At 45.0% G+C, this 25,411-nt stretch overlaps 1 protein-coding gene across 1 annotated transcript in view; it reads right to left on the bottom strand.

Moving 5' to 3' along the window:
* Positions 1-22,873, bottom strand: part of MAPRE1 (microtubule associated protein RP/EB family member 1) — a 29,607-nt gene extending 6,734 nt beyond the window's left edge. Inside the window, exons 1-5 of the mRNA XM_034405401.3 lie at positions 22,422-22,873; positions 16,903-17,026; positions 9,457-9,602; positions 1,796-2,003; positions 172-290 (exon numbers count right to left, since the gene is read on the bottom strand). Coding sequence (XP_034261292.1) covers positions 172-290; positions 1,796-2,003; positions 9,457-9,602; positions 16,903-17,023 — 594 coding nt within the window. The 5' untranslated portion in view covers positions 17,024-17,026; positions 22,422-22,873. The remainder of the gene's footprint in view (positions 1-171; positions 291-1,795; positions 2,004-9,456; positions 9,603-16,902; positions 17,027-22,421) is intronic.
* Positions 22,874-25,411: the final 2,538 nt, after the last annotated feature.

Here is a 25,411-nt window from a genome sequence, read left to right on the forward strand (position 1 = left end):
GCTTCATCCCTGGAGGCTTTCGAGAAGAGACTGGACTGCCATCGGTCAGAAATGGTGTAGGGTCTCTTGCCTGGCCGAGGGGTTGGACTAGATGACCTCCAAGGTCCCTCCCAACTCTGTGAATCTGTTATCGCTGCGGACAGACATCCCACACGCACTCCCGAAACCTACCTGCTGTATCAATTCGGCTGATTCATCCTCTCCGATTCCCCCAGGAGCCTTTTTGATCATTGGAGGCCCGGATTTATTCGCCACCGTTGTTCGCTGTGCAACCAGGGGCCTCGTTGGGGCTGTAAGAGAGGAAGCGCGTTAGCCGTGCTCCGCAGTGGGGCGCAGGGCCTCGGCACCGCTGCCAACCGAAGTGAACGACACCCGAAGCGTGCAACCCGGTGTGCTACAAAGCCCAACAGGAGAGAAAGAGAGTAAGGCACGAGAGTTGCTCCTTCCACCCACTTAGTACCGATTGCAGCGGTTTTCTTTAAGGAAAGAGGAGACTCTGCTCTTGCTGCCTTCAGGTCCGAAGTTCCCACAAAACTGTTATCTACAAAAAGAGAAGGTTTCTTCTAACTAGGACGCCCAAACACAAAAGCACTTCGCAATTACAAGATCTCGGATCATCATCATCATCATCATCATTATTATTTAACGACCCCATCATCCCTTGCATTGGGGTGGAGTCTGGGCAGCTGAATGGAGCTGAGTGTTTACTGGCCGGATGCCTTTCCTGTCGCCAATGCGGAGTTTTGTTCAGCAGATGTATTTTCATTGTGCTGAGAGAGAGAAATATCTGCCTCTACCTAGAATCAAACTCTCAGCCTCCTGATCATGAGGCGAGAGCTCCACCTCTAGGCCACTACACCACTGAATTACAAGATCTCAGATGAAACACTGAAAATGCAAAGCCTCCCCATACCATCAGCGTGGCTGAGAAAGAGCAGAATGAATGGGCAACTTCAAAAAAAAAGGTGATTTCCTCCCACCCCCATTTGGGGGGAAAATGTGAACACTTGCAAAACTTAGCATCGGGCAAGGGTCTACAAGCAGCCAGAATTTTAAGAAGGCTAGATTGTGAAAGAACTGCACAGTCTAGTGTTAATCTTGATGTTAAGGAATGAACAAGACCACTCCCACTGACAAGGCAAGCCACAAGTTTATAAACAAAGAGCAAACCCCACTCCCTTCTGGCACTGATGATGTTACCTAGCTGGGTCATGAAACATCTGCAAGAAAACCAACAAGCTCAGAGAGATCCAAGGACCCCACAGTTCAACCCTCTCTTCTATGGGTTCTCTTGGTGTCTTAATTCTAGGATTCCTCCGATAACTAATGCTTGCTTGCGTGCTTCGCTACCATGGTAGCGGTGAGAGTTTTGCCATGAACTCTGGGGAAAGCGAAAGTAACTGCTGTATCTCCCCAAGAAGCTGCTTCAAGGTCCCTCGGCTGGGAGAAGAAGGCAGCTGCATACCAAGCTACGCTTCTGAACACATCTTACTTGAATCTGACTGGGCATGGAGGGGCCAGCAACAGGAGGCAGTTAAGGGAGGGAAAAGTTGAATTTAGGGATTTTGGCAGGCGATGCTCAGTTCTGGCTATGCGTTACCGCAATACACTTGAGTTCTGATAAAACTATGCCTTTCTCAACAAACAGGAGCCAAGGATCATTTCTATGGAGAGCAGTGTTTCTCAACCTTGGTAGCCTGAAGATGGGTGGACTTCAACTCCCAGAATCCCCCACCCAGGACGGAGCACTAGAACTTCTGAGCGCCCGCAGTACTCGACGCAAAGCCTCTCTTACCTGTGCCACCAGAACCAAGGTTCTTCTTAGGTTTGTTCAGCAGCGGGACCACCAGAGCAGGGGCGGGGCACGACTCCTGGCCTTGCCGAGCTGCCACGGGGTCGTAATCCTTTCCGTCGTAATTGGCATCGAAGAATTTCTTGAACCACTGAACGAATTCGAAATTGTCTTGGAATTTCCCTTTCACTAATTTGTCCACAGGTATTATCTGAGGAGAGAGGTTAAGGACGTTTAGCCCAGACGAGAAATGTCTTCTAGAATTCTAGCAGAGAGGTTTCTAAAATCAAAAGAGTTAGTCCTCGACTTACGACTGGCTGCTTAGTGACCATTCGAAACGCCGACGGACGTACCGGGGAGAGTACTTAATGACCCAAAATTCAAAGTGCTTATGGTCTCCCCCTCAGTCATGTGACCGCACGTCGGGCCACATCTATATTCATTTGCAGCGTCCTGCATTCATGTGTCTGTTTTACGACGCCTTTGCAAAAAAAACTGGCATTTAAATCAGGTTTACAGCAAAACCACACGGTGACAAAAAAACACTGGCCTGTTTAACAACGGCCAGAAAAAAAGGTCATAAAATCGTTGCATGTTTTGTAAGCAAAACTTAACAACCGTGATAGGCAGGTTCCGTTGCTGTCATAACTTGAAGACTAGAGAAAATTCCTCGGCTCGTGCAGAAATGGGTTAGGTATTTACTTTATTTCTGCACTAAAATAGCTTGGTTGACCTGGCACCAGGAGCTGGCCCCAAATCCCCACCTCACCCCCACCCCTGATGAAGGTTTTAAAACATCACAAAATATTTGAGGGTTTTTCCATACACACACACACAGAAAACGGCACAAAAAAAATGTGATTGTGATGTGTTTTAAGTTATTCTTTTGAAACGAAGCACAAAATGTTTAACAGTCAGTATTTCGTTTTTACAGGCTTTACTGCCAGGCCTTGTTATTTAAAACTTAAGCGTTAAGAAAAGCTTTACAGAAGACGATTTATATGGCCGAATCATTGTAATTCATAGAATCTTATGAGTGGGAAGTGCCCCACCCGCCCCCTGCTCAGGGCAGGAGTCCAAAGCAAAGCAGGCAGGCAGATGTCTGTTCAAACCCAGCTCAAAAACTTTGCCACTGCAGCAACAATTCTGCTGCTGAACCATCAGCAGGGCTCTTTTTTTCTCCAAACATTCTGTTGGAATGTACAGCTAAGTTCTGGACTTACCACCATTCGTTTAGTGACCGTTTCAAGTTCCTCAATCAGAAGAGAGCTGGAAGGGGCCTTGGAGGTCTCCTAGTCCAGCCCTCTGCTCAAGCAGGAGGCCCTATAGTGCCATTTCAGACAGGTGGCTGTCCAGTCCCGTCTTAAAAACCTCCAGGGATGGAGCACCCACGACTTCTGGTGGCAAGCAGTTCCACTGGTTAATTGTCCTCACTGTCAGGAAGTTTTGCCTTAATTCCACATTTCTTCTCTCCTTGTTTCGTTTCCATCCGTTGCTTCTTGTCCTTCCTTCAGGGGCTTTGGAAAATAAAGTTGACCCCCCCTTTTTCATGGCAGCCCCTCAAATATTGGAATTCTGCTATCATGTCCGCCTTAGTCCTTCTTTTCTCTAGACTGGCCAAACCCAATTCTTGAAGCCCCTATGTTTTAATCTCCAGGCCTTTGCTCATCTTAGTTGCTCTCCTCTGCACTTTTTCCAAAGTCTCAGCATCTTTTTTGTAATGTGGGACCAAAACTGGATGAAGGATTCCAGGTGTGGCCTTACTGAGGCTTTATAAAGCGGTAATGATACCTCACCTGATTTTAGCTCTATGCCTCTATTTATACAACCCAGGATTGCATAAACAGAGTTATAGAATAACGTTATACAATAATATATAAATTATATATTGTAACTTTTTTAATAGAATATTTATTTATTTATTTTATTTCTATACCGCCCTTCTCCCGAAGGACTCAGGGCGGTGTACAGCCTGATTAAAAGCACAAAGACAAACAAAATTTAAAATTATTAAAATTATTAAATGATAGGCTCAATTTTAAAACCCCCAAATTTAAAATCCCGTATTTAAAAACCAATTAAAATCTTTACATTGATAGCCCAACCTGGCGGAACAACAAGGTTTTGAGGGCACAGCGAAATACACGGAGATCAGAGATCTTACGTATTTCCGGGGGCAGTTCGTTCCAAAGGGCAGGGGCTCCCACAGAGAAGGCCCTCCCCCTGGGTGTCGCCAGCCGACATAACTTGGCCGATGGCACCCGGAGGAGACCCTCTCTGTGGGAGCGGACTGGCCGGTGGGAGGCTACTGGTGGCAGATGTCGGTCTCGAAGGTACCTGGGTCCTGTGCCATGGAGCGCTTTAAAGGTGGTAACCAACACCTTGAATCGCACCCGGAAGACCACCGGGAGCCAGTGCAGCTCGCGCAGGAGGGGTGTCACGCGGGCACAATGAGTTGCGCCCATAATCACCCGCGCGGCCGCATTCTGGACCAGTTGGAGCCTTATAAAAATTATGTAAATTTATTTATTGTATTAAAAAAGTTATAATGGTACTGAAAAAGTGAGTTACCGTAAGTGGCTTATGACCGTTTTTATTTATTTAGAAAATTTATATTGCTGCCAACTCGCACAGGGCGACTCAAGGCAGCTGACAAGGGTATGAGTCGTTTTTCACATGGCCGTCATAGCATCCCTATGGACACGTGGTGAATTTCGGACGCTTGACAACTGACTCGTATTTATGACAGTTGCAGTAACTCGGAGTCCTGCCTGGCTAGGTGGCTCAGTGGCTAAGACACTAAGCATGTCGATCAGAAAGGCCGGCAGTTCGGCAGTTCGAATCCCTAGTATAGGTCTCCCGTGTGAGCAGGGGATTGGACTAGATGACCTCCAAGGTCCCTTACCACTCTGTTACTGTTACCTGTTACCTCTTGTGATCTTCTGACAAGCAAAGTTAATGGGGAAGTTAGATTCACTTAGCAACTGGGGCAAGGAAGACTGTCAAATGGGGCGAAACTCACTTAACAACCATCACGCTTAGGAACGGAAATTCTGGCCTTAAATGTGGTCCTAAGTCAAGGACTACCTATATAGCTTCCGGATTCTTAAAATTCATTCTCCTACGCCGCGCATGACAGGGTCCTAAAGAACGTTCTGAAATCCTGTTTGAAATCCTTGCCAATATTTAAGAGTGCTATCCTCTCTCTCTTAAGTTGAGATAAATCTTTTAATCTTTCTTCCTACAGCTTAGTTCTTAATTCTCTGATTGTCTTCGCTGTCCTTCTCTGAACCTTATTTTAAGTGGGATAGAAATAGGCATAGAATTTGGGGCTGGAAGGGACCTAGGAGGTCTTCTAGTCCACCCCTCTGCCCTTAGGCAGAGAGAGAGAGAGAGAGAGAGAGGAGAGAGAGAGAGAAAAGGAGAGAGACAGAGAGACAGAGGGAGGTGGGGTCTCCCCAAAGCAGAACAGAGTGGATGATTTGGAAATTATATATTCCTCCAGAAAAAAAGGGAATTTTTACAACACGCCACTGAAAGACCAAATTGCATTTCTTCCCTCAGGACCCTGGCATTTGTTTAGCCAAGAAAAGATAGGAAGATGATGATGATCTATTCTCCAAAGCCCCTGAAGGCAGGATAAGAAGCGACGGATGGAAACTAACCAAGGAGAGAAGCAACCTGGAACTGAGGAGGAATTTCCTGAGAACAATTAATCGGAGGAACAGCTTGCCACAAGAAGTTGTAAATACTCCATCGCTGGAAGTTTTTAAGAAGAGACTGGACAGCCATTAGTACGGAATGGCACAGGGTTTCCCGCTTCAGCAGGGGGTTGGACTAGAGGACCTCTGGGGTCCCTTCCAGCTCTATATGTGATTGATCTTGGTAGAGGCCGGATCACCTGGTGGAAACTCAATGGGACAATATTTCTCAACTTCAGCCGTTTTAAGGCCCTACTCTTTTATTCCGTAATTTTCTTTACACGATCTGGCTTCTTCATTTCCTACGGTGTCAAAATACTGGAAACGATTCAGACACTGAACAGAGAATGACAGAGTTGGAAGGCACCTTGGAGGTCATCTAGTCCAGCTCCTTTCTCGAGCAGCAAACCCTAAACCATTTCAGACAAATGGCTATCCAATTTCTTTCCCTGTCATCTGTATTTGTGGGAAGGACCACCAAAACAAAAACCATAATAAAAAAAAAACAACAACCAGGCATTGCGTAAATTCCAAGGTTTGCCCAAACTTCCTGTTACTTTATTCAATCTTCAATTGCTACAAATTTCCTGAGAAAGCTAATCTTTGTATTTACTCAGACCAAGGTCTCACTGGCAATCCACTGATGGCCAGCTGCTGTTTAGAAACACACACGTTTTTTTGTAACATCTAGTCTCCTTGCCGAACGTGAAAGCATGCACATTCTTTTCTTGGGTGCAAATAAAGTTTCTTGCCTGTTAAGAGGTTTGGGGTGTTATTCCTACAAAGCAAAACAGGTAGAAGTCGTCTGCATTTTGTTTTGTGTGTGTGTGTGTGTTTTTGTTTGTTTGTTTGTTTTTTACAGAAATTCATGTTACTTTTGGGGGAAAAAAATAAAAGATCTTGCATTAGCATGCATCAAAAGCACTGGTCTTTCAGAGCAAACTAACTGGGCCCAACTAAACCAAGGGGGTTAACTCACATCATCCTTGTTTTTCCCAAACTAACTTGGAAAGACAGTTACAAGGCTGCTTATTTGCTTTGTAACATCTCCCATGTAGCCATGAAATAAAGTGAGACACCACTTAAAGCAGCGTGCCTCAACCTTGACAGCTTTAAGATGGGGGAAAATCTATGGAGATTCTCCATCATCCATGGTTGCCCCAAAGATGCTTTTTCAGGAGGCAACTGGACTTTCTTGTTTTTTCTTTGAAGACTTTTTGCTTCTCATTGAAGAAACTTCTTCCGCTCTGACTGGATGGTGGGGAAGGGAAGGATTTATACTCCTTGCAGGGAGCTGGTCATTTGCATCCTTTTAGAGAGTGATTGAGGCCACTCGGAGGTTTACCTGTGTCCTCAGGGTCACCTGAGTGGTGCTCCTGGTTTCTGTAGTCTGCAATTTTTCTCTGCAACCATCCCTACTCCCACACTACTCGAAGGGTGTTCATCCCAAATTGTATGGCTAAAGAAGTGGAAATCGAGCCCAGCAGCTGACATCTCTGAAGCCCCTGGAGGTAGGGATGGAGATCTACCGACCACACTGAGATCCTAGTGGCCAAAAGACTAAAAAATGGGAAGCTACCAGAGTTGCTACTTGATCCAACAGCACCGAGGAGGCCTGACCTCACAGAGGAGAAGAGAAGAGAAGAGTGGAGAAGAGGAGGAGATTCACAGGAGAAGAAGAGCAGCTGAAAGGTTGTAGGATACGGGTCACTTGACAAAATAACTGCTCTCCAAAGTGAGACGCAAGTAAGGCTTGATGCCCTGAGATACGACCACCACGGTGATGGTGGCGGTTACTCACCTATGGTCCTAATGAAAGAAAGGCATGATGGCCTTACATGTCTATGGAGGTTCTCCGTCATCCAGGTCCTAAAGATGCTTTTTCAGGAGGCAACTGGACTTCCTTGTTTGTTTGTTTTTTGAAGACCCAGCTTTCTGGAAATCGAAGTCCACTCATCTTAAAGGCTTATTAAAACTGACTTAAGGCCTACACAAAAGGTGGAACTTCCAATGAACAGAATCAATACGATCCAGTCCTGGCCTACAGAGTTATGTTTGGGCAAAATTCAGATGGTGGACAACTGCAGATTTGAATATTCCCCTTTGCTCTTCTTTAGCCAGAGGGACGGTGGGATATTCAGAAAGCAGCCTACATCTCCAACGGCTGAGCACACCACAATTTCAGCTCAACCATCAACCTGATTTGGGTCCTCACCTGTGCCACACAACGACAATCTCCTCCCAGGAGAGAGAGAAAAAAAAGACACACAAAAGAAGGCAAAAACATCGCCCGATATAGAATTAAAAGCCCCTGGTCCTTTTATCCCAATACGGTCAAGAAGCGTAAGGGAGAGAGTTATTCTGCAGTTCTTTTGCAGCTTTGATATCCTGGTTTAGGAAAGAAAAGTTTCCACAGATAGTCCTCGACTTACAACAGTTCATTTAGTGACCGTTCAAAATTACAACAGCGCTGAAAAAAGTGACTTGGGACCATTTTTCACCCCTACAGCCACTGCGGCATGCTTGAATTGTATGAATTTTGATCACGTGATCAAAATTCAGAGGCTTGGCAACTGGCATGTACGTATGACGGTTGCAGTGTCCTGCGGTCAGGTGATCGCCTTTCGCGACCTTCTGATAAGCAAAAGTCAACGGGGGAGACAGATTCACTTAACAACCACCTGACTAACTTAACTGCAAGGATTCACTTAACAGCTGTGGCAAGGAAGGTCATAAAACAGGGCGGAATTTATTTAACCACGATCTTTTTTACCAACAGAAATTTCCGGCCTCAATTTGTGGACTACCTGAACTTGGCAATATCACCACTGAATCCTGATGACCAGACCGGTGTTTCTCAACCTTGGGCAAATTCTAAGATCCTGGCTGGGGAATTCTGGGAGTTGAAATCTGCCCATCTCCCAGGGGCCAAGTCTGAGAAGCACTGCACTGGACTTGCAGAAATCCCAAATCCGATTTGCATTTGAAAGGCAGCAGTGAGTCGGAAACAATTCATGAGAAAATTAGCATATGAAAACCCACATTCCTTCTGCCTTTCCAGTAATTCAAGGGCAGCAATAGAAGCATTCTTTTACTCCCACAATTTGAGAAGGGTCAGAGATGTTTTTCTATTGACTTGTATTTCACGTTTTTGAACCACTCAAGAGGGACTCTCTAGGCGGTGTACAATAAAACGTGAGAATATAAAAAGAGTACATGAAATTTAAAATTTTAAAAGGAGGCAAGCCTAACTAGAATGCTGCTAAATTTAAATTTATATGTTATAAACCTTCTTAAAATTCAGATAAATATCGTTCCACAGAAAAAGAGACAAGCCAAACAGAAGCATCTGGAGTCCTAACTCTAACAAAATATCTGGGAATAGAAAAGTCTTTCATGAGGTTTATGTTAGTCATATCTCGACAAAGATTAAAACCTCCCCCCCCCCAAAAAAAAACAAATCAGGAACTTTAACTTCTCTGGTTTTGAGCCACAAGTCAATGCAGGCAGAAATGGCACAAACTCCAACTTGACAAGACAAGAAAAATACCTTCCTACTCGATAACATAAAAATCCCACCTTATTATATTCAGCAGTATGTTAACAGGTGATTGGCACCTCAGCTACACAATGGTAAAAAACGAAATACCAAGTGCTGCTTTTCCTGGAAAAGGTACATCATAAAGCTGAAAAATGATTCCAGTTTTGTCAAAAGAAATGTATCTGGTTTAAATTGAACAAGACTGGGGGAAAAAACCTCTCCAGTATGACTGAATATTAATTTGAAAACTGAGAATGGGGAATGCTAGCCTCTGGCAAATATTCTAAGTAAATGAATAAATAAATATTCAAAATCAATCAATGTGAACGTCTTAGGCCGCAGCCAAAGGAGCCAATGATGCCAGTTCTCCAAGCCGCAACATTCCCTAAAAATGACATCTGAGAAACGACTGAAACTCTTACTTTGTCAACACCCATTCGCTTAAAACCTGCTTGTAGGACCTTGAAATTCTGAATGTATTCGTGTTCCAGCTTTGCTTGGAATTTCACTTTCTTGAGCGTGACCGAACCTGGGAAGAGCATGTCCATAAACTGACAATAAGCAGCACCTGGCCAAGAAAGAGAGAGAGAGAGGGAGGGAGGGAGAGAGAGAGAAACATCTTAGTGAAAATTAGATCTTAGCAAAGGTAATTAGGGTAAAAGATCAGAAAAATCTGCATTCCTTTATGGCTGCCAATCCTGTTTTCTGTGGGAGGCTGCACTGCAGGAAAACTTTGTGGGAGGAAGTGGATTCAAACAGTTGGGTGGGAGAAGACATACCACTCCTTCTTTAGATCTTCGGACAGTTCTTTTCTCTACCTTGCTCTTCACACAGCAGGGAATGGACTAGTTGAAGGTTATTTAAAGGACCATCTTTTCCCAGCCACATCTACCACCCACCTGAGTGGGGAGACAAAGGATGCTATGGGTTCCCTCTCTTAAGGGAGGGTCCATCTGCTGGGACCGAAAAGAAGGGCCTTCTCCGTGGTGGCTCCCTCCCAGTTATTTGAAGGACCCTCTTTTCCCAGTTCCATCTACCAGACCCACTTGAGGGTGGTGTGGTGGCCTAGAGGCAGAGCTCTCGCCTCACAATCAGGAGGCTGTGAGTTCGATCTTAGGTAGAGGCAGATATTTCTCTCTCTGGACACACTGAGAATATATCTGCTGAACAAAACTCCTCACTGGCGACAGGAAGGGCAGCCGGCCAGTAAACACTCAGCTCCATTCAGTTGCCCAGACTCCACCCCGCAAGCAATTATGGGGTCCTTAAAAGAGGAGGAGGAGGATCTACCAGGCCCACTTGAGTGGGGAGACAAAGGATATTATGGGTCCCCTCTCTTAAGGAGGTCCATCTGCTGGGACCGAAAAGAAGGGCCTTCTCCGTGGTGGCTCCTTCCCAGTTATTTGAAGGACCATCTTTTCCCAGTTATATCTACCAGTCCCACCTGAATGGAAAGGCAGAGGATGTTACAAGTCCCTTCCATTAAGGAGGTCCATCTCTTAAGGAGGACCTTCTCTGTGGTGGCTCCCTCCCTGTGGAACATCCATCCCCGTGGAGATAAGATATCCTTCCCCTTGACGCTCATTTGAACCGCTCTGAAGACGTGGTTTTGCCGGCGGGTCTGGGGACCCCACAGCAATATGGAGCTCATCAGGTGGTTGGTCCAATTTTCATCACCACGGGGGGGGGGGTGTAAGGGGGTTATTGCTTGCCTGGATTCATCATGAGTGAGTTGAGTGGGCTATATAAATTTTCTTGATAAAATAGATTTGCCAGAAAACTAAATGGGTCACCCAGAAAGAACTTCTGAAACTAACAGCTGAGGCTGTTGGTGGCTCTGCAGGGTGGGTTTCATTTAAATCAAGTTGATTTAAATCACTAGTAAAAAGGCTTGATTTAAATCATAAAAAGCAACTGTCATCTCTGTCCCGCAGTGCCTCCTCCTCTGACCCGCTGTTGACTCACCGACAGTCCCAATATTGCAGAATATACAGCCTCTTGCTGCATAACTCAGCTCCGTTTCATGCTGAATAAACTAAATTATTCATGTATCTTAAATAGAAAACTACCTTTAGATAGATTTTTACTCCAAAAGCATTTTATTAAAATATATTTGATAAAAAATTCTAAAAAAATCAGATTTAAATAAAAAGAATCCGATTAAAATTTTAAAAATCTGTTTTTTTAATTTTTTTTTTTAAATCAATTTTTATCCACCTTGTGGCCCTGCTCTCCAGAAACACCCACAACCACACTGGATGGCTCTTTTCCTCGAATGTCACTGCATCTGTTGGGACAGCTGGGTGACAAGACAACTCTCTCCAAAACTGCTGTCAAATGTGGTTGAACTGTTAAGAGTTTGCAGCAATCCAACCAGCACACAAGTAAATAATTCAGCAGGATTTATGTATAAAAGAAACTTCTTTATATACAGTAATATAAAGCATGATGCATGTATACAATACCCATGCAGTAGAAGCCAGAACCAGAAATCACAGAAGGACAGAATCAATATAATCACAGAAGCAATAATGCAAGGACAAACCAATTCTTTTATACATAAATCAAGCTAAGCCACGCCCAGGCTCCTAACTGTCTGAGTCACCAAACAGTCCCCATTGGCTGATCTGTTGCCATGTCTATTCCAATTCATGAACTCTTATACACTGACAAGAACCACATTTTTGCTGTTGCAACTATTATCATTTTCCAGGTTACCAATGCACTGTGTGTGTGTGTGTGTGTGTGTGTGTGTGTGTGTGTGTGTGTGTGTGTGTTGAGATGGAATGTATGCTCCAGACATCAAGAAGCTGAGCCGTGAGAGCCAAGGACACTTCAGCAGGTGTTTGCCAAAGCCTAAGAGTTTTTCTCATAACAATACAGAGAGACTCAATTGGACCATGTGGCCTGCTTTAATAAGGGGAGGGAGAATACTATATTTTAATTATGTGGGTTTGCGCGGGAATTAACTAGATTTGGTTTTGCCCTCATCGGGGTCAGAATGATGTACTCAATAAAGCTTTGCATTCAGAGACTGGATCGTCTCGACCGCGCTTGCTTCGGTTGGGTTTGTCATTTGGAATATTGACAACTGCATCCAATGATCAGCAAGGAAATTCCTGTTGGCTGATCCCAATTTCCTCAACAGACCCTGAAGAGCATAAATCTAACATTTATGTCCGACCATTTATGTCCGACCTTGGCAACCTTACGACTTGTGGACTTCAACTCCCAGAATTCCGCAGCCTGCCCTGGAGAGCATTGGGGTGTACAGGTAGTCCTCGACTCACAACTGTTTGTTTAGTGACCAAAGTTACAACAGCACTAAAAAAAGTAACTGTTTTTCACACTTAAAAATGGAGCAAAACTCACTGAACAACTGTCTTACTTAACACTGGAAATTTTGGGCTCGATTGTGGTCGTAAGTCGAGAACTTACATGTACAGAAATTTTTGGACTCAATTCAGGTCGTAGGTCAAAGGGCCTGAATTGAGCCCCAAATTCCTGCTGCTGAGAGAGACAGTTGGTAGGTGAGTTTTGCCCCATTTTATGACCTTCCTTGCCACGGTTGTTAAGTGAATCACGGCAGATGTTAAGTGAGTAACACGTTAAGTGAATCTGGCTGCCCCATGGACATCCCAAAAGGGGATCACATGGCCTTGGGAAACTGCAACGGTCGTGTGAATTAGCCGTCAAGCATCTGAATTTTGATCACATGGAATGCTGCAACAGTTGTCATTGTGACAAACAGTCGTAAGTCGCTTTTTACAATGATGTTGTAAGTTTGAGCGGTCACTAAATGAACTGTTGTAATTCAAGGACTACTTGTATTAGGTTTTTCCAGTGTACTAAGAGAACACAGTGCTGTGTTTCCCTTACGACATGAAATGTCAGTCCTTGGCCTTGTGCAAAAGGTTGTCTTTTTGTAAAAAATAGCTCCTGGGATGGAACAGATGATTTGAAGCAGTCAAGATGATTAATTAAAAGGAAGCTGATTACAAGGACAGATCAGGGATCTGGTCACTCAAGATTTAACTGCTGAAAAGAACCGGAAAGGGCTCTGAGACAGATTGAATAACAGAGTTGGGAGGGACCTTATAGGTCTTCTAGTCCAACCCCCAGCCCAAGCAGGAGACCTACACCATTTCTGACAGAGGGCAGTCCGGTCTCTTCTTGAAAGCCTCCAGGGATGAAGCTCCCACAACTTCCGAAGGCAACTTTTGTTCCATCGGTTGATTGTTCTCACTGTCAGAAAATTCCTCCTTATTTCCAGGTTGAATCTCTCCTTGGTCAGTTTCCATCCATTATTCCTTGTCTGGCCTTCGGGTGCTTTGGAAAACAGCTTGACCCCCTTCCTCCTCTCTGGGGCAGCCCCTCCAATATTGCAAGACTGCTCTCCTGTCTCCCCTGGTCCTTCTCTTCACTAGACTAGCCAGGCCCAGTTCCTGCAACCGTTCATCGTCTGTTTTAGCCTCCAGTCCTCTCATCATCTCTGCACTTTTTCTAGAATCTCAACATCTTTTTTTTTTTTGCACATCAGGCTGTTTTGAGAGCGTGTTGGAAGAGTTTTTAGCTTAAAACACTTTCAAAATGCTTGAAATAGCAAGTGTGGAACTCGACAGACCAGTTTCACAATGAGGGACGATGCTTCATTGAAAAGTGTTGCACACCTATTTCCGCTCTGATTCAGGTGACCCTCAGGGCACAGATAAGCCCTCAGAGGCTCCAGCTGGTCCAGAACGCGGCCGCGCGGGGGATTATGGGGGCGACGAGGCGCTCCCATGTGACACCTCTCCTGCGCGAGCTGCACTGGCTCCCGGTGGTCTTCCGGGTGCGCTTCAAGGTGTTGGTGACCACCTTTAAAGCACTCCATGGCTTAGGGCCGGGGTACTTACGAGACCGCCTTCTGCCACCAATAGCCTCCCACTGGCCAGTACGCTCGCACAGAGTGGGCCTCCTCAGGGTGCCGTCCACCAGACAATGTCGGCTGGCGACCCCCAGGGGGAGAGCCTTCTCTGTGACGGCGCCCACCCTCTGGAACAACCTCCCCCCAGAGATACGTATAATAACAGACCTCCGGATTTTTCGTCGGGCCCTGAAAATCCATTTATTTCAACTAGCTGGGCTGGCTTGAGTTAAATTTTAAATTGATTTTAAATTGGGTTGTTTTAATTTACGGCCAAAATATTTAATTATTTTAAACTGTTTTTAAATTTTGTATGTTGTTTTTACTTTGGCTGTTCACCGCCCTGAGTCCTATTTGGAGAAGGGCGGTATAGAAATAGGAACAAATAAATAAATAAATAAATAAATAAATAAATAAATAAATAAATAAATAAATAAATAAATAAATAAATAAATAAATAAATAAATAAATAAATAAATAAATAAATAAATAAATAAATAAATAAATAGAGAAAGGGCTAATGACCGGATGACCGTAAGGAATATAAACCCTTCCATCCACCACCATTCAGGCAGAACCGAAGAAGCTTCTGGGATGAGAAGCGAAACGTCTTCAAGGAAAAACCTAGAGAGTCCAGCTGCCTCTTGGAAAAAGCACCTTTGGGGGACAATCGTGAGCTGGATGACCGAGAATCTCCATAGACCCTTCACTGAAAGTGAAGTGCTCAAAAGAGTTCAAGGCAACACAGTTTGCACACGCCTATGAATTACAGGGAGTCCTTGACCTACAACCATTCATTTAGTCACCCTTCACAGTCGGGAAGGTTAATTTTTTGGCGGACTTGTGATAAAAGCCAAGAAATGTTTGGGATCCGATTCGTGTCGCAGTGCAGAAGCTCCTTATGGTGAACCTAAAATTGAAAACTGGATTTTTTTTCTTATAGGACTACGGTGTGTCTTTGACTTACAGCCGTTCGTTTAGCGACCGTCTAAAGTTAACAACGGCGGTGGAAAAAGTGACTTATGACCATTTTTCATACCTATGGCCGTTGCAGCATCCCTGTGATCAAAATTCAGGGGATTGACAACCGACTCGCATTTATGACGGTTGCAGCGTCCCGCGGGGGGGGGGGGTCACATGATCCCCTTTTGCGACATTTTGACGAGCAAAGTGAAGGGGGGGGGAAAGCCGGATTCGCTTAACGACCGTGCCATTAATTTAACAGCTGCAGGGATTCACTTAACAAGGGTGGCAAGAAAAGTCGTAAAATGGGGCAAAACTCACTTATCAACTGTCTCTCTTGGCAACAGGAATTTGCAACAGGCAAAACTCATTTAACAATCGATTTGCTTGGGTTCAATTATGGTCGTAAGTCGAGGGCTACCTGTGATCCTGTCTGCATTATATTTTAAAACAATAGATTTTAAAAGTCTGCAACGTTACTGTCGCTACTGCAGACTCATTTCCTTTGAGGCTTAATCGCAAGGAAGACGTCTCCATCGGTGTGACAAACACCTAACGGCCTTCCGCCGGGACCAGAAGGTATTAAACTGCAAAACAACAGCTCCCGCAGCCTTTTCTTCCGCGTAGTTCGGTATTGTGTTTTATAAAGAGTTTCCAAATATTCAGATACAGGACAGAAATGAGAAGGGTGGAGAAGAGCAAGAAAGATGTTTAGCCTCCAATTGGAGAAAGAAGGCTAAAACATATGAAGAACGGTTGCAGGAATTGGTTTATGGCCAGTCTAGAGAAAAAGAAGGACTAAGGGGGACAGGATAGCAGTAGTCCAGTATTTGAGGGGCTGCCACAAAGAGGAAGGGGTCAAATTATTCTCCAAAGCACCAGAAAGTCAAGAAACAACAGATGGAAATAAATCAAGGAGAGAAGCAACCTGGAATTAAGGAGAAATTTTCTGACAATCAACCAGTGGAACAGCCTGCCACCAGAAGTTGTGAACGCTCCAACTCTGGAGGCTTTTAAGAAGAGGTTGGACAGTCATTTGTCTGGGATTGTACAGGGTTTCCTGCCGGAGTAGGGGGTTGGACGAGGAGACCTCTCTTCCAACTCTGTTATTCTGTTAAAAGTATTGCAAACAAACTCTGCCAACTATCAGGAGTTTGATCCTGACTCAGCCTTCCATCTTTCCACGGTCAGTAAAATGAGGACCCAGACTGTTGGGGGCAAGAAGCTGACTCTGTAACCTACTTAGAGAGGGCTGTAAAACACTGTGAAGCAGAATATAAGTGCAATTGCTATTGCAATATCTTCCTTTCCTTTCCTTTCCTTTCCTTTTTCCTTTCCTTTGCTTTCCTTTTTCCTTTCCTTTCCTTTCCTTTCCTTTCCTTCTTCCCTTAGTGGCACAGTGGTTACAATGCAGTATAGCAGGCAAACTCTGCCCACTGCCAGCAGTTTGAGCCTGACTGGCTCAAGATTGACTCAACCTTCCATCCTTCCAAGGTTGGTAAAATGAGGACCCAAATTGTTGGGGGGCCAGAGGCTGACTCTGTAAACCACTTAGAGAGGGCAATAAAGCACGGTGAAGCAGCATATAGGTCTAAGAGCTGTTGCTATTCAGCTCTCCACCATTTTGCCCATATGAGACATTTCAAGGTACATCTAACACCACAGCACTGCATAGAACTTTAAGACACGCTTAAGATACACCCACCGCCCGAAAAGTGGTGCAGGTAGAATCTCCTTCTACCCCCCAGGAAGGGAAGGGAAGCATTCCAAGTAGAAATTTCAAGAAGATTGGGCCAATGCTACAAAGGCAGTACACTTCTGTCACCTTTGGTGAACTGGATAGATGTAAGTTTGATAAAATAAATTTACACTTAAGTCAGAAGGCAAGCAACTACCCACCAGAGAGAGCCCGTTACCATTTCCAACTGCTTAAAAGGAGAAATAGTCATGAGGGAAGGCCTCGAACGGACAGTCTTCTGATCTCAGAGGTCCCTCTTACCTGAACAAAGTTGCTCTATCTTGGTTAAAGTTAGTTGTAACGACTCGTTGATCCAGGCGAGCATGTCATGTCGGCTTAAGTTATCACTCGTCACAGAGGTGGAATACACGTTCACGGCCATTTTCTAGAGAAAAATCGATCGAGAAAGGAGACGGTTTTTACTCAAGAGTTCAGAGCCATAGATTGCTCCTAGACATCATCTGAGTCAGTGTTTCTCAACCTTGGAAGCTTGAAGATGGGTGGACTTCAACTCCCAGAATCCCCCAGCCAGCGCTGCTGGCTGGGGGATTCTGGGAGTTGCAGTCCACCCATCTTCAAGCTACCAAGGTTGAGAAACACTGATCTGAGTCATCATCAATTTAGGGCACTCGCTTAAGCTCACTTTACCAGAGAGAGTGTAGCTCAGTCTTTCTCAATCATGGCAACTTTTAAGATGGATGGACTTCAATTCTCCAATTCCCAGAATTCACCACCAGCATTCATTCAGCTAAAAGGTTTACTCCACTCTACAAGTGTGGGTATATATGGGTATATATATTATACATATAATATATATGCATACGCATTATATGTATGTGTGTCTCTGTGTGTATGTATGTGGGTATACACACACACATTTATGTATGTATGCATGTATGTATGTATGTATATGTATATAATTAGAGGACCCAGATTGTTGGGGGCAATATGCTGACTCTGTAAACCACTTAGAGAGAGCTGTAAAGCACTGTGAAGCAGTATATAAGTCTAAGTGCGGTAGGTAGGTAGGTAGGTAGATAGGAAGGAAGGAAGGGCCGTGGTGGAGTAATGGTTAGAATGCAGCATTGCAGGCAGACTCTGCTCATTGCCAGGAGTTCGATCCTGACTAGCTCCAGGTTGACTCAGCCTTCCGTCCTTCCTTCCTTCCTTCCTTGAGGACCCTGATAGTTGGGGGCAAGAGGCTGACTCTGTAAACCGCTTAGAGAGGGCGGTAGGTAGATAGGTAGGTAGGTAGGTAGGAAGGAAGGGAAGGGAAGGGAAGGGAAGGGAAGGGAAGGGAAGGGAGGGAGGGAGGGAGGGAGGGAGGGAGGGAGGAAGGAAGGAAGGCAGGCAGGCTGGGCCGTGGTGGAGTAATGGTTAGAATGCAGCATTGCAGGCTGACTCTGCTCATTGCCAGGAGTTTGATCCTGACCAGCTCCAGGTTGACTCAGCCTTCCGTCCTTCCTTCCGTCCTTCCTTGAGGAACCTGATTGTTGGGGGCAAGAGGCTGACTCTGTAAACCACTTAAGAGAGGGCTATAAAGCACTGTGAATATACCGGTAAATCTAAGTGCTATTGATATTACACACACACACAATCTGTAGGCATAATGGCCTACCAGAAAAGATGAGGAAAATAGACTCATTAGCAACTGAGTCACATAACTTTTCTGTCATGTGGGATTTGGTGTCTCCTACTTTGCTCACTTGCACAGAAATCACTCCAGACGGGAGGTGTTTTCTCACACGCACACACAAAAAGGAACTGACAAATAAATCTGAGATTTAACACCCTTAGACCCACAGGACTAGGAACTTAAGTTAAGAAAATTAATGGGGTCAGAGATAGTAGAAGGCAGTTGAAGGTACTATAGGATGAAAGGGTCGTAAGAAGGAAAGATTCCGCAGAACGGAAGGCATGACGATCAAAATGAAGGAAGCAATGATGGCTAATAAGAGAGGTTGAGGAGAATATTTGAAGCTCAGGGTTGAAATGAGGGGTCTTTGGGGCTGAGCTTGGTGACTTTCTAGCAGACGTTTCATTACCAAACTAGGTAACATCATCAGTGCTACCAGTAGTAGGCAGTGGGGTTTGCTCTCATTTTTATAAAAGCAAGAAAACAACCAAGCTCAGGGAGCACCAAGGACCCCACGGTCCTCCTCCTCCTCCTCCAACCTACAAACCTCACTCCCTTCTAGCATTGATGATGTTACCTAGCTGGGTAACGAAACATCTGCAAGCTCAGAGAGCACCAAGGACCCCTCGCAATCAGAGATTATTGGAAACAGAAATTATTTCAGCATCGCCCACACTGCAAGGTGCAGAAGCTGAAGATAGAATGGGAAGGGCCAGGCTACCTGCGGAACTGTCTTCCTTCCGTTACATCAGGTTGTCCCACCTGGTCAGAGAGGGAGGGCATGCTGCAGAACCCATCAGCTAAAGATGGCAAGGGTCCAGGAAGAGGGCCTTCTCTGCTGTTGCCCCTGCCCTGGGCAATATCACCTCTCACTCCCCAAAGGTGGGCCAGGCCAGGCAACTCTCCTGTCCTTCTGGAAAGGCGTGAATTGGACAGAAAGCTCAGAGAAGCACCCAGCCAGGAGCTGCTTAGTATCCTGAAAGCCCTCCCTTCAAAGTTTAATTAGCTTGAACATTGTCTTAACATCCTTGTCTCCCTATATATTTAATACACATAGTCCTTGACTTACGATATTTCATTTAGTGACCATTCAAAGTTACAACGGCACAGGAAAAAAAGGGACTTAAGTTTTCACACCTACGATGGTTGCAGCATCCTCTTGGTCACGTGATCAAAACTCAAAGACACTTGGGCATCCGATTCGTATTTATGACGGTTGCAGCATCCTGGGGTCACGTGATTCCCCCTTTTTGCAACCTTCTGACAAGCCAAGTCACTGGGGAAGCCAGATTCACTTAACAACCATGTGGCTAACTTAACAGTGATTCACTTAACGGCGGCAAGAAAAGTGGGGCAAAATTCACTTAACCACTGTCTCACTTAGCAACAGACATTTTGGGCTCTATTGTGGTCGTAAGCCGAGGGCTACCTGTATATTTTTATATTGTAATACTTTACTGTACACGAGGGAGATGAGCGGTTCAGATATGTGACAAATTAATATTATAAAAAAAGAAGAAAGGATTTAAAAGCAGGGTGTTTTTCACACTCAGACACTTGAAGACTGTCTGCTTCAATTCAGTGGTAACAGAATAACAGAGTTGGAAGGGACCTTGGAGGTCTTCTAGTCCAACCCTCCCACCCCCACCCACCCCTTTTGCTCAAGCATGGGAATTCTGGCTGTTGAAGTCCAGGCGTTTTTCGAGTTGCTGAATTTGAAAAACAGTGCAGAAGAGCAGAGAGAGGATTTGAAAGATTCCGTATTCTGGCGACTGAAGCAGTTTTACAATGCCTTGTTATGAAGTCTAAGGAAACCCATTGATATTCCTTGCTTATCGCTCCAAGCAATAAGATGGCAGTATATAAATTTTATTATAAATAGTAACAGATAAATAAAAGCCCTTGCGCAAGGAGATTATAGGAGAGGGGAGGCACACAACTGGGCATACAACTGCAGTCCTCCAAATGCTGCCGGATTACGGCCCCCTCCCAGCCGGCAGCCAGCGGTGAGGAAAAAAAAATGGAAACCAAACTCAGCAATTTCCAGGGAGAGCCAGCTTTCCTGCTTCTGAAAGAGCATTTCTGCCATTAAGACTAAGGTGGGACCCACACCTCGGGGGCACGCTTTGGGAATACTCGAGAGGAAATATGGCCTCCTCCAGCAGTATCAAGGAGGATGCAAAGAGTCCCTTAGAAGAAATGGGTGGGGTAAAAATGCCCCCCAAATGAAGAAAAAAATAAATGGAATAAAATAAATATGAAATATAATAAATAAATCCTAAATACAAGCTGAGTTTGGGGAGCCAGGCATTCTCTCTCAGTGGTTTTAGGGGAGGGGGTAAAACAGGAGGAGGGAGAACTCTGCACATGCCCAGAGCAAGTCATTAAAAGGCAGGGGTGGAAATTTAAGAATAAAACAATGTGAAGGAGGGAAAAAAGGCAGCCCTTCTTCCCCATCAGCAGGAAGGACTCTGCACATGCCTGGAGCAAGTGGAGGAAAGGCAAAGTGAAAATTTAAGAATAAAAATAAACACTCTGAAGGGGAAAAAAGCAGCTGCCACCACCCCACCCAGGAGGGAGGACTCTGCACATGCCCGGAGCAAGTCAGTTAAAGAAATCTAAGACTAAAACAAATCAAATAAAATAAATTAGAAGAAAAAGCAGCCCCAACCCCCACCCCAAGCCCCAAAGCAGCAAGGAATCTCTGCAGATGCCCAGAGCAACTCCTTGAAAGGCAGAGTGGAAATATATGAATAAAATAAAATAGGAAAAAGCCCCCCCCCCTGCAAAGCAGAGAGCACTCTGCACATGCCCAGAGCAACTCCCTGAAAGGGAGGGTGGAAATTTATGAAATAAAATAAAATAAAATAAAATAGGAAAAAGCCCCCCCACACACACACAAAGCAGAGAGAACTCTGCACGTGCCCAGAAAAGGAGGGTGAAAATTTATGAATAAAATAAAATAGGAAAAAGCTGGGGCGGTGGGTGGGGGGGGTGGCCCACAGAGCAGAGAGGTCTCTGCACATGCCCAGAACAATTCTCTGAAAAGGCAAGAGTGGAAATAAAATAAAGAAAAATGAATAAAATAAGAAAATAAAATAAGAAAAAAAGCAGCACCTCTCTCACCCCCCCCCCCAAAGCAGAGAGGACTCTGCACTTGCAGAGAGGAGAAAGTCATTGAAAGGCAGGGTGGAAATTTCGTAAAATAAATGAAATATAAATATAAATATAAATATATGCTTTCTTCTCTTATCGTAGGTTTAAAAGTATGTATTTTTCTTCAGCTGGGTATTTTCCTACGTAAATCAAGTTTTTCAAATTGCAGCCATAGCTCAGTGAAATCACATCCACTATCCTAGGCTATATAGGTATATATAGTATAATATATAGTATAGTACATATATAGTATAGTGTATATATATAGTATAGTATATATAGTATAGTGTGTGTGTGTGTGTGTGTATATATATATATATATAGTAGTCCCCTCCCCACCCTTTTCTGCAGGCAAGGAGCCCCCCCTCGCCCCCCACATGGTGAAGGGGCTCTGGGTGACACCCACCCACAGGCCCCACAAAGTAGCTTTTGGGGCAGGGAAGCCCCCTCCCCAGGGGCAGGGCCAGACCCCACCCCAAGAAAGGAGGGGTGGGATAGCAGGGCCTTGGGGGTGGGGTGGGGGAGAGGGGCAGACCACTCCTCAAAAGCAGCGCCTTAGAGGTCAAAGGGTGGGGGGAGAGAGAAGCCCCTTCTCTGGACCATACACAGCTCCCCCCCAACCCATAAGGAGGAAGGGCAGCCACCTTATTTGGGGGAAGGGGGGGCAAGCCCCTTCCCCGCGTGGGGAGGCTAAAGTGGGGCGGGGGGGACGGGTGGCGGGCCCTCCCCATCCTTTCTAATAGCCCCAGTAACCAGGTTAATTGCGGGAAGCCAGGCCGGGTAGGCCCCACGACCCCCCCCACGTCACCCCGCCCCCAACAGACCCTCTTTTCTCTCCCCCCCCGCAACGACGCAAGGGGGGGGACGCAATTGCCATTAAACACCCCCCCCGTAGCCCTTAGGCGGGGGAAAGGGGAAGAAGGGCCGAGCGGGGAGCCGCCGCCTCGGTTTGGGGCCTCCCGCCCGCCTCGCCCGCGCCTCCCGTTACCTCAGCCGTTCAGCCGTTCCGCCCGGCCCCGCCCGCCTCGCCCGGGATCTGACGTCACGCGCAGGCCGGCAGGCGCGCTGACGTCACCCGCGGGAAAACGGAAGGGGAAGAAGCGTCGATGCCCGACACGCCCCTTGGAGGGCGGCGCCGTTGCTAAGAGCCGATGATGGCCACGCCCCCCCAGGAGGCCACGCCCCCCTCTATTTGAGGTGATGGCTTCCAGCTTCTTTAACAGGCCTAGTTCACTTTTTACTCGACCTTAGCCGCTTTAATATATGCAGGCGTCCGCTCTACTTATTTATACAAAAAAATTAAAAATGATAAAAACCTGTTTTATTTATTAAATGAAATAAAGTATTATGATTGTAAATTATTATTAAGGTTAACGCTAGGCCGCCCCTCAGCCCGTCTTGCCCACATTTCGGCCCTTTGGCCGGAAGAGGCCGGGCAACGCTTGATCAGCTCCCGTTCCCCATTGGCGGCGCTCTGGAAGGAGTGGGCGTGGCCTGGCCTTAGCAGCCAATCGAGGTTTAGGAGCTTCCGTTGGGCTGCCGCTGCCGGGGCAGTGAGTTCTGTACTAGAGCGGCTTTGCCTTCCTAGGGCGCTCTTTCCCTCCGGCTCATTTTCTTGGAGGCTGAAAGGGCAGGGAAGGCCATTTGATTGCAAAGATACTTTTAACGCTTTGCAAGAGGGTTAAATCTGGGCTTTAAATCCAAATCCTTTGGGTTATTCACTCTTACTTTATCCTCCTGCCACATATTAAGCTCTTTGGCCATGGGGTGGAAATAAACCCCACAATTTAAACCAAATCAACTTTGCATAATTTTTTTCAGAGGGTGATTTTGCTTAATATTCTGTAAGGAGAAATTGCCTTATTTTGAATTTATTTTGAAGTTCATTTTGATCAGATTCAGCATGTTGAACAAACGCATCTCTTTTGAATTTTTCCATGTATGGCTTAGTAATAGGTATGAACTAGTTCATGTGGGTTTTGTGGGAAGCCCTTCCCCCCCTCCCCAAAAAATGAAATATTTTGGGAAATATTAAAAAGGCAGAATATTATATTACCCCAAAAGGAAAAATATGTTTTTTTGGAGGAAGAAAGCAACCTCCAGGTCTTTCTTAATAGCCCACAGCAGATGCCAACACATAAGAGCTTATTGAAAGAGGAAGATAAGTATCTAGATAGCTCTATTCATAAGCAAAGCAAAGACTGCTGGCAGCCATCCATTCAAGACATATATATCAAGGATATTTTGAAACTCCCTGCAGCAAAGTCTGAACAAAGGCAGAGTGGTAGCATTAGAAGCAGCCCCACACCTAAGTAGCCAGAGGTTGACCAGATTAGCTCAGACAAGCACCTGGGATTTGCATTTCCTCTTTTGCCTCTAGACCCAGCTATGACCCTACATAATCCCATAGGAAACTGACAACAGCCAATAGAACATTAAAGGACATGTTCTGGAACAGGAAGCTCAAATACAGAGTCCAAAGAAACCCCTCTCAACTCCCATTTTGTCACATATTTATGTATAAATATGTGATGAGTAGAATATTATGTTAGTGATGAATTGATATTATGGACTGGATAAGGATCAAGATAGAAGAAATGATAACTATACAGAAAAAGAAAGAACTTTGGAAGATAACACCGAGATGTCACAGGGAAGAGAAAACTGATGTATTAAATGTTTGTTTGTTTAAAAAATAAAAAACTTTTTTTAAAAAAATGGTATAAAAGAAACCCCCCTCTCAACTCCCATTTTGTCAGCTGCCCAGAATCACATTGATGCTTCTGCTTCATCAATGAACTCTCTTTCCAATCAGCCTCCATGTTTCCAATGCTTTTCTCCCAGTTTGGAAGTGAGTCAGAGAGATACTTCTCCCCACAGTTTGTTTAGCAAACCATGATCTGAGAATTGAGGGATTCCTTTGCAATTAAATCTAGAATGGCTTTGAACATCACACAACTTACCGAAGCTAATTGCATGGTTTTATACACTACATCAATATTTTTCATCCTGGCAGCTTTAAGATATGTAGAAGTCCGCACATTTTAAAAGCTGCCCAAGTTGAAAAATACTGCACTACAAAGACTAAGACGAACAGGCCTGGAGGCTGCATCTTACAAAGCCACAGAATTAATTGATCCAGATTACACAAGTTTAGCATCCTATTTAAAATGCAGCTCGGAGGCTTTGATCTGTGCTGGTTTAGCATGTTATGTCAATGCCTACATCAGACTGGGCCGTTCCCAAGTCTGTAACAGACAGAGGAAATTGGTGGAGACTAGTTATCTCTCGTGCACGGAGATACAGCTTTTGAAGAGGAGTCAAATAATGGCAGAAATATTTTTAACACTCTGTGATGAGCAGGGCAGAGGTGGGTTCTAAAAAATTTTAGTACCGGTTCTGTGGGCGTGGCTTCGTGGGGGATAATGTGACTGAGTGGGCGTGGTCAACTTTTTTTTTTTACTTTTAAAAGCATTTTTTCTACAACCTTAAGAGGTTGCAGAAAAAAATGCTTTTAAAAGCCTCTGACGATCAGGCAACTCAGCTGGGATCGCCAGAGGCTTTTAAAGGCATTTTTTTTTCTACAACCTCTTCGGCTGAAGAGGTTGTAGAAAAAATGCTTTTAAAAGCCTCTGACGATCCCAGCTGAGTCGCGCGATCGTCAGAGGCTTTTTTTTTTATTTTTAAAAGCATTTTTTCAGCCGAAGAGGTTGTAGAAAAAATGCTTTTAAATGTTAAAAAAAAAAAAAAAAGCCTCTGATAAGGTGGGTGGGGTAAGCGAATGGCGACCAGGCCGGGGACCGGTTCGGGAGCGTGGCCAGCCAATGTTATTACCGGTTCTCCGAACTACTACAAATTTTTACTACCGGTTTGTGCGAACCAGAAGCAACCCACCACTGGAGCAGGGGGTTGGACTAGAAGACCTCCAAAGTCCCTTCCAACTTCTATCCTAATTCTAATTCATTCTATTCTTCCCTT

The sequence above is a fragment of the Pantherophis guttatus genome, chromosome 3, assembly GCF_059756535.1.
Source record: "Pantherophis guttatus breed Tessera chromosome 3, ASM5975653v1, whole genome shotgun sequence".
Lineage (NCBI taxonomy): Eukaryota > Metazoa > Chordata > Lepidosauria > Squamata > Colubridae > Pantherophis > Pantherophis guttatus.